Source organism: Vombatus ursinus, unplaced genomic scaffold (genome assembly GCF_900497805.2).
Source record: "Vombatus ursinus unplaced genomic scaffold, bare-nosed wombat genome assembly UNPS02014159.1, whole genome shotgun sequence".
Classification (NCBI taxonomy): Eukaryota; Metazoa; Chordata; class Mammalia; order Diprotodontia; family Vombatidae; genus Vombatus; species Vombatus ursinus.
In genome coordinates, this window is record NW_020953937.1 from 462,582 (window position 1) to 471,569 (window position 8,988).

An 8,988-nucleotide genomic window follows, 5' to 3' on the forward strand; every position below is an offset into this window, starting at 1 on the left:
GTTGAATAAGGTTTGAGCTGTGACTGGAGGTTTTTTCACAGCCCTCACTTCCGGTGTGAATTCTCTGAAATCGGTTAAGGGCTGAGCTCTCCCTTCCTCTTCCAACATTCATTCAGTCAGGGGGCTTCTCCCAGTGTGAATCCCCCGCGGTTCATGAGGTGTGAGCTGTGTTGGAAGGTCTAGCCACATGTATGGCACGCAGTGTGTTCCCTCCAGGAGCTCCTGCTCAGAGAAGGCCTCTCACAGACTGAACCCGGGCAGCGTTGCCTTCCCTCTCTGGGGGGGCCCCCGGCCAGCAGGCTGCTGAGGCCCCCAACAACCCACAGCAGAGCTGGAAGAGGGGAAAGGTGAAAGGGCAGCTGCAGAGGGCACCGCACCAGCCTCTGGGCGCGGGAGAAGCGGGCACCGCTCCTTCCCTGGGCTCCCCAGTTGGGGTTGGGAATAAAGGCGGGGGGGTGGGGGTGGGGGGGAATGGGGGGAGTCCTGCGCATGCGCCCAGCGCCCCCTCCTGCCCGCAGCGGGACTTGCCTGCCTTCCATTGGCCCGAGGGCGGACAGAACGGAAGCATGGTCGCACCCACTTCCGGCCCTCGCCCTCTGTGCCCAGGATGCCCCTCTTGGACGGCTCTCCTCCCACGGCCCTCGGGGTGCAGCCTCCCCTGACCCCCCCAGAGGGACGCGCTGTCCCGTTGTTCCGCCCACACGCCTGGCCGGGGCATGGGCCTCCCCCCGTCGTTTCTATGACAACTGGGGGGGGCGGCGCGTGCACGGGCTTAGCACGGTCCCATAGCAACCGCCCGCTCCTGCTATCGTTCGTGGAACGCGCGAAGCCTCCTGGGACAAGTAGTGGGACGGCTGAGCCCTAAGGACTCCTCTGCGCATGCGCCCACCTTCCCCGCCGCACTGTGGTTTATGTAGTCCTGGGCCCAACCTTCAAGGCTTCAGGCGGCGCTTGGAGATACCTCTTTCTTACATAGCCCCAGAATTCCCAGAAAAGGGAAGAATCGTGAGAACGTAGTGGCACAACTAGGAATCCGTCAGTCAATCAATCAACAGGCATTTATTACAAAAGCTAACATGATCATCCCGGGAGTTTGCAGAGCCTCTTAGCTTGTACAGAAAGGGAAATCGAGGCATGGCAGAGGGAGATAACGGGTCTTCCCGACTGTGCTACCAAATGCAGGTGCCTGCCCTCAGGGAGCTGACAGTCTCATGCCTTCCTCTAGGAGGGACCCACGGGCTGGAGGGGGGGGCGCGGCAGAGGGTGGGAGGGCCTTCAGAGTCAGGGCTGGACCAAGCCAGGGGCCGGAGCAGAGCCAGGGCAAAGGCTTGGAGTCAAGAGATAGGAGACAGGTCTCCTTGGCTCAGGGCGACCCACAGCCCTGGAGAGCACAAAGCATTGGGCCACCCCTCAGGAAGGAGCTGGGGTGGCACCGCCCGGCTGGACCAAGGGTGGGCATGGTGGTACATGTGTGAGGAGAGGACCTGGGAGGGGACAGGGAGCTGTGGCTCCACTGGATCGCAGTGGGCAGGGCTTGGGAGATGGGGATGACCATGGTGGACGCATTGCCAGAACTGAGGATGGTCATGGGGACTCTGGGAGAAGTGCTTGGAGATCCCCAGGCCACGAAGGAAGCTCCAGGGGGGAAGATGAGGCTTCAACCCCTCCACCCCACTGCACTCCAGCCCTACTTTCATTTGGAGAAACTGAGGCTCGCAGAGAGGAAATGACTAGTCTAGATGGACCCATCTCCCCTGTCCCACATGGGTGGGCCGACATCCCACTCACTACCTACAGCACCTGAGAAAGGGGCTGCCCTTTTCTGGGCCTCACCGTCTTTCTCTATAAAATGAGGAAGGGGAGTTGTACTAGATTCCACCTCTCCATCTGTGCTCCCAGGATCCACCTGGGGGCCCACGGCGAGGCCTGGGGCCAAGCTGAGCCTTCCCAGGAGAGCCAGGCTTGGCCAGTGCCAAAACAACCCTCCTTACACTCAACGCGACCATTGCTCATGCCCCTGTGTCTACCGTGGCTGCCTCAGCTTCCCCATCTGTAAGAGACCTAAGACCCCAGATCTGCCTGGGCTGCCTCAGTTTCCTCTAGGTTTGAATCTTCTGCCAAACCACATGCCCACAGAGAGAAGTCCAACACTCCTCTATCAGCCCTCCAGAGGGTCACCACCCATGGCCTCTCCCAGGAACTCAGCCTGGTTTGAGCTTGGGGGTCCAGCCCCCTGTTGGCCACCATGAGGCAGGGTCCTGGGATCCGGGGACCCAGAGAACTCTGTGGGGAGCACATTTCCCATGGGTTTGGTCTGCCGCAGGAGTTGGGGCAAGGTTGAGGATCCTGCAGTGGCTGTCACAGGGGGCAGAAACCAAGAGGAGTTGGTGGGAGAGGCCAGGGGTGGGCGCGGGAAGACAATAGCTTGAGTGGTGGAGTGGGGAATGAGAAAGAAGATGTAGACCCCAGAGACGATTAGCCCCGCGGTAACCAGCACTGCCAGGGTGACCGCTGCATGGAAGGCCCATGTCGAGCGGTCCCAGCCAAGGGTCCTGGTTTGGGGCCGGCCCAGCCGCAAAGGAGGGGGGAGTGGGGGGCCCTCGCGGGCCTTGGACAACCCTGAGGACGAGGAAGGGGGGCGCAGGTAAAGAAGACCCCGTCGCCGGTCGAATCGGACCGAGTCCTGGCAGAGGCTGGGGCCCTGGGCCTCCCGGGGCAGAAGACGGGGCTCTGTGGGCAGCGCGGGAGGACCGCGGCGAGGTGGCAGGCGGGTGGGAGCCCGACACATGGGGCAGGCCACAGCCTCCCCGCTGCCCACGGTGGCCAGCGAGAGCCGTGCCAGGCACTCCAAGCAGAAGACGTGGCCGCAGGCCAGGCGTTTGGGAAGCTTGAAAACACCGTCAAAGGGGGAGACGCAGATGAGACAGTCCATGGGGGATGGTGGAGGCAGGATGGGGGACTCCACCTCAGCAGGGCCGGGCCTGAGCCCCCCATCTTCATCGCCCTCCTCTTCCTCTCCCACTGGGGAGCGTGCAGTGGAACTGGCCCCTGGAGAGTTGGGGATGGACCAGGAACGGGATGGGCCCCGAGGACACCGGAGGCAAGTAAGAGGGCAAGGCATCAGAGACCTAGATGAGAAAGCAGCAGAGATACGGGATCAGAGACAGGGAGAGATGAGACCTGATCAGGAAGGGAACAATGCTGGGGAGACAGAGAGACACAGGGTCAGACACAGGGAGAACTAGAAAGGGGGCATAGCTGGAGAGACAGAGACAAGGGACAGAGACAGGGAGAGATGTTATCAGGAAGGGGACAAAGCTGAGGAGACAGAGACACGGGTCACAGACAGGGAGAGATGTTATCAGGAAGAGGTCAGAGCTGGGGAGACAGAGACATGGGGTCAGAGACAGAGAGACGTTATCAGGAAAGGGTGAAAGCTGGGGAGACAGAGAGACTGGGTCAGAGACAGAGAGAACTAGAAAAGGGTCAGAGCTGGGGAGACAGACAGGGAAAGATGTTATCAAGAAGGGGACAAAGCTCGGAAGACAGAGGCAGGGCGAGACGTTACCAGGAAGGAGACAATGCTGGGGAGACAGACATGGGGTCAGACACAGGGAGAGACATTATCAGGAAGGGGTCAGAACTGGGGAGACAGAGACAGGGGTCAGAGACAAAAGACGTTATCAGGAAGGGGTCAGAGAGAGAACCAGAAAGGGGGCAGAGCTGGAGAGACAGAGACACAGATCAGAGACAGGGAAAGACGTTATGCGGAAAGGGTCAATGCTGGGGAGACAGAGACAGGGGGTCCCAGACAGGGAGAGACGTCATCAGGAAGGGGTCAGAGCTGAGGACAGGGAGAGGCTAGCGTGGAGCAAATCAAGTCAATCAGCACAGCAGCCCAGTATCAGAAAACAGAGACGCAGACCCTTCCTAGCTGTGACCTGCCTCAGTTTCCCCATCTGCACCACCTAGCTCCCTTGGTTGTTGTGAGGCTCAAAGGAGACCACTGTACACTGCTTGGTACCAGCCTGGCTCACAGGCACTCTAATTGCACTCAGTCCCCTCACCCACTTCGTAAATGCCTCTGGCAGCCCTGTGCCAAACACAGGGGATACAAGCAAACCACCATACCCACAACCTCTACCCAGGATCACTGAAGGCTTCCTGTAGGAAGCTGGGTTTCAAGGGGGACCCAAAGGCAGCCTGGGAGGCCAGTAGCTAGAGCTGAGCCTTCCAGGCCTGAGGCCAGAGGGTGCCCCGAGAGAAGCAGCTGGGGGCCAGGGTCCACGAGGGAGGCTTCTAAATGGCCACAGGTTGGGAGGAGTCCCTGGAGTTGAATGACGAAAGGACGCTGGATGGTAGTGGGGAGCCCTGGGGCAGGCAGATCCCCTACAGAAGCTATGGCAACGGTCCAGGCTTAAGACCAGACCCAGAAAGGAAGATGGAGATGTAGGGTGGGACACGGAGACAGAATTAGAAAAGGGGCAGAGCCAAGGGGACACCCCAAAGGGGAGATGGGCAAGGCTCCCCAGCATCCGATCCCTGTGGGGGGCAGGTGTGAGAGGGCAGCAGCCCAGTCTGAAGACACCTGGGGGAGGGTCAGGGTCAGGGAGGCTGAGATTCTGGATGAGGTCGGAGAAGGGCCCCCCTACCTGTCCGGGGGGAAGCCGTCAGCAGTCTGGCCCTTCTGGAGCTGGCTGCCAGACTCCTTCCTGGGCCTGCCCTGGCCCAGGCCTATCCCAACCCCTGGTTTTCCGGTCTCTCCAGGATCGTCTTCGTCAAGGGGGCGTGGGTGGGGTGGGGTGGGGTCCACTGCTAACCCCAGCTTGGCTTCCCAGGCCAGACCGGTTCAGCTACCTCCCAAGACAAGGTGGAAGGGCGGGGGCAGGCAGAACCTCTCCTGGGCCCAGCCCCCCACTGCCTGTGCACCCGTGGGGGCCGCCCCACCCCTCAGCCAGCCGGATGGCGGGGGTGGTCAGGAATGCATGCCCATCTCTGTGGTACCACCTTTCCCCCATAGGCTGGGGGGCATGCACAAGGGGGTGTGCCCTGAGGCTAACATGCAGTCAGCTGTTGACTGGCCAGCTGCTCAGGCCTGCTCAAACCCTGCCCAGCTGCCGCCAGCCCCCTCAACTCTGACCTCTGGGCTTGGAAGCCCCACTCCTGAGGTAGTGGGGGGAGTCCCATGGGCTGGAACCACCCATTTCCCAGATGGGGAACTGACCCCCCACTGCATGCAATAAAGGGCTTTGCCCAGCACACCCACAGATTCAGGAGCCAGGCAGTCCACTACTGAGGGCCAAGGCCAACAGCTTACTGCCCCTCCTCAGAGCCCATCGGTCCCCTGGGCCGCAAGGGATGGGGGGGCAGCCGGCCTGGGGCCCGGCGGTGAGGATCCCCTGGTATGGTGAGGATGCAGACAGCTGATCACCTGCTTGCCTGGACCTTCACCCAGAGCTCTGGGGGCCAGGTCTACATGTGCATGTGTGTTCTATGTATGTTCCATGTGTGTGGGTGGCCCAGGACCCCCCCAAACCCAAGACCAGCAAACAGCAGAGACAGGCACAGGGACCCTGCCCCCACTACAGGGGGCGGGGGCATTTATTATTGACAGAGGCCACCAGGATCAGCGGTTAGATTTGGCCACACGTTCCAGCTCGTCCTTCTTCTTGATGGCGTAAGAGTTTGAAGAGCCCTGGGGAGGGAGGACAGCCGGACATGGGTCAGCAGAGGCCGCTCCCATCCTCTCCCTGCCCACCCGAACCCACCTGCCAGGCCCCTGCCCACTCACCTTGGCAGCATTGATGAGCTCGTCGGCCAGACACTCGGCGATGGTCTTGATATTGCGGAAGGCTGCCTCTCGGGCCCCCGTGCAGAGGAGCCAGATGGCCTGGGGAAGGGAGAACGGCCAGGGTGAGGGGCCCGTCTGACCCCAGCCTAGCCCAGGCCAGCTGTGCTGGGGAATCTGGAGGAAATGAGCTCTTGCCACCCTGGGACCCCCTGGGGATCCCCGCACCACCCACTCACAGGCCTGCTGCCCCTACCTGGTTGACCCGCCGAAGGGGGGACACGTCCACTGCCTGGCGCCTTACAGTCCCTGCCCGCCCAATTCTGGTGGAGTCCTCTCGGGGACCACTGTTGATGATGGCATTCACGAGAACCTGCAGCGGGTTCTGGAGACAGAGGCGGCAGCTGATGGGTCCGTGCCAATGTGGGCAGCCTTGCCCAGGAGCGCATGCTAGAGCTGGCCCTCAAACTCGAGTCCCTTTCCTGAAATCCAGGGCCCAGTTGGGCTTCCTGGCACCAGTGGGCAGCAAGGTCCCTGACCCCCAGTGTCTCTCAGCAGGAGTAGCCCTTTGTCACGAGTGGTGGCAAAGAGACAGCCAGGATGCCAGGGATCATGGAGAGGGCAGGTCAGGCCACAAGGTTAGGGGCTGCTCCCAGGGTGCCGACCTGAGCAGCACTGGCCCAATGACCCAACAACTTAGTGGGCTGTTTCACGACCAGCCCCCATGGGCCTCAGTCTCACCCTCCAGGGGGGTAATCCCACCAGCTGGGCAGCCCCTTCCACACGGGAAGGAGTCCTGACACCCAGCCTTCCCTCCCATCACAGGATCCTGCCTGTGGAATGGGAGACCCATCCCTCATGCCTCTCCAGTGAGCAGGGGGATGACTCCTAGGATACATCCTGCACCCCCAAGTTCTCAGGCACACTCAGCAGGTGAGTGTCTTAGGCACACACACACACACCCCCATGCCTCTGCGGTGAGCAGGCTGCTGATCTCAAAGCACCCTGCAACATCTGTCCAGGGAACAGCCCGAGGATGTCTGGGCTCCTCCCCCCATACCTTCCCCGTGAGTAGGTGAATGATCTCAAAGCACCCTCCAGCATCTGTCCAGGGAACAGCCCAATGATACCTGGGCTCCTCCCCCCCCATACCTTCCCTGTGAGTAGGTGAATGATCTCAAAGCACTCTCCACTATCTGTCCAGGGAACAGCCCATTGGTGTCTGGGCTCCTTCCCCCTACCACGTTCTCCGGGAGCAGGTGAATGACCTCAAAGCACCCTCCAGCATCTGTCTGGTGAGTGGGCAATGAGCCCTAAGGTCCCCCTCACCTCTCCGGTGAGCAGGTGGATGATCTCGAAGGCGTGCTTGACGATGCGCACGGTCATGAGCTTCTTGCCGTTGTTACGGCCGTGCATCATCATGGAGTTGGTGAGGCGCTCCACGATGGGGCACTGGGCCTTGCGGAAGCGCTTGGCAGCGTAGCGCCCCGCGCTGTGGGGCAGGTACTTGGCATACTTCTCCTTCACAGCGATGTAATCCTGGGGGGAAGGGCAGAAATGGGGCACCCGGGGCCACAAGCAGCACCCAGGACCAGTAAGAACACCCCCACCATGGCTGACCAGTCAGGTCCGGGCTCCAGAGGGGGGGTCTCCAGGGAGTGCCCCCCCCCCGCGCTCACCTGCAGGGAGATGTCATTGATCTGCACATCGTCTGTACTCCACTTGCCAAACAGCTTGATGTCGGGGGTCTCGGCCACGGCTGGCGCCGCTGTCTCCCACTCAGTCATGCTGGGGGAAAAGATGGGGGTCAGGGCCTGGCCTGGCGGGGGGTGTGGAGATGCCCCCTCCATCCACGGGGCGATTATTGGGGGTAATATTACCCCCCAATTTCAGTCTTTCCAGTATGAAGATGCCCTCTCCCTCCCCAATTTGGGGAGGCCCTTCCAGTGTGGCAGTGTTCTCCTCTCACCTCCCCCCACATTAGAGAATTATGGGGAGTGCTTCCAGTGTGGAGATGCTCCCTCCATCCACAGGGGGATTATTGGGGGAGCAGTCCTTCCAGCGGGAAGATGCCCTCCCCCCCGAACCATAGGATGGGCAGTCTTTCCAATGTGGTATTGCTCCTCTCTCATCTATCCCCCCATCTCTGTTAGAGAATTATGGGGAAACCTTCCAGTGTGGAAATACTCCCTCCATCCACAAGGGGATTATTGGGGGTGCAGTCCTTCCAGCGGGAAGATGCCCTCCTCTCACCTCCCTCCCATTAAAGGAAAACTATGGGGAGGCCCTTCCAATGTAGAGATGCCCCCTCCATCTACAGGCTGATTATTAGGGGAGCCGTCCTCCCACTGTGAGAATGCCCTTACCCATCTACTAGAGATATCCCCCCTTTCCCCAGCAGCCCCTGGGGCGGGATCCCGGGGAGGCCCTTCCAGTGCGCTGAAGCCCTCCTCCCTGCACAGCCGCTGACAGACGGAGGCCAGACCGGGCCCAACGCGGCCTCCCGCCCCTCCCCCGCCCACCCTGCAGGCAGCTTCCCTCCCGCCTCAGTTTCCCCTGTGCACAAGGTGTGTTGGGGGGGGTAACGAGGATCGGCAGACGCCGGGCAAAGGCACGGAGGCCTGCACTCACTCGCTGGGTCCTCGGTCGGTTCTCGGGGCAGAAGGAGTCTCTAGATGCCGGGTGCGGGGGCGCACACTCACGGCCGCGCTCACTCCACGCGCCTCTCTCGAGCGCCGGAACAGGAAAGAGGCCGCGCCCGCGGGGTCTCGGATTTTAAATGGACACGACTGCTTCCGGGTCGCCAGCCAACGAGAGACGACTGTGCGCAGGCGCACTGAGCAGTCCGGAAAGTCCTGGCGCCTGCTTCTAATGACACGTGGGCCACAGGCTTAGAGACTGCGCGTGCGTCCGCGAGTGAAGCCACACCCCCTAAGCTGCTTCCGGCAGCTGAGGCGCAGGCGCAGAAACGCCAGTGAGTCCCAGGCCGCCATGTTGTCAGAAGGCAGATGCCCAAGACACACGTGTGTAGTGCGGGGCGCCAGCCTTCCAATACCCCGCTCTCCTCCTCTCTCCTCGCCTCCGTCGACTGTGATGGCGCGTGTTTGGGACTTCTTGGGCGTGCCGATTCCCTCATCTCCCTGTCAGAAGCGCAACCCTAACCCTAACCCTAACCCTAACCCTAACCCTAACCCTAACCC

At 61.3% G+C, this 8,988-nt stretch overlaps 2 protein-coding genes across 2 annotated transcripts; both read right to left on the bottom strand.

The window, feature by feature from the left end:
- Positions 1 to 1,039: 1,039 nt before the first annotated feature.
- RNF225 (ring finger protein 225) lies at positions 1,040 to 5,054 on the bottom strand. The gene is made up of 2 exons (XM_027859169.1): positions 4,653 to 5,054; positions 1,040 to 3,128 (listed from the first exon to the last, which is right to left on the bottom strand). The coding sequence occupies exon 2, from the start codon at positions 3,119 to 3,121 to the stop codon at positions 2,159 to 2,161; it is 963 nt and encodes a 320-aa protein (XP_027714970.1). The 5' UTR covers positions 3,122 to 3,128; positions 4,653 to 5,054; the 3' UTR covers positions 1,040 to 2,158.
- A 503-nt stretch (positions 5,055 to 5,557) lies between these two features.
- Positions 5,558 to 8,544, bottom strand: RPS5 (ribosomal protein S5). The gene is made up of 6 exons (XM_027859171.1): positions 8,420 to 8,544; positions 7,468 to 7,576; positions 7,118 to 7,327; positions 6,045 to 6,173; positions 5,792 to 5,890; positions 5,558 to 5,695 (listed from the first exon to the last, which is right to left on the bottom strand). The coding sequence occupies exons 2-6, from the start codon at positions 7,573 to 7,575 to the stop codon at positions 5,627 to 5,629; spliced, it is 615 nt and encodes a 204-aa protein (XP_027714972.1). The 5' UTR covers position 7,576; positions 8,420 to 8,544; the 3' UTR covers positions 5,558 to 5,626.
- Between the last annotated feature and the right edge of the window lie 444 nt (positions 8,545 to 8,988).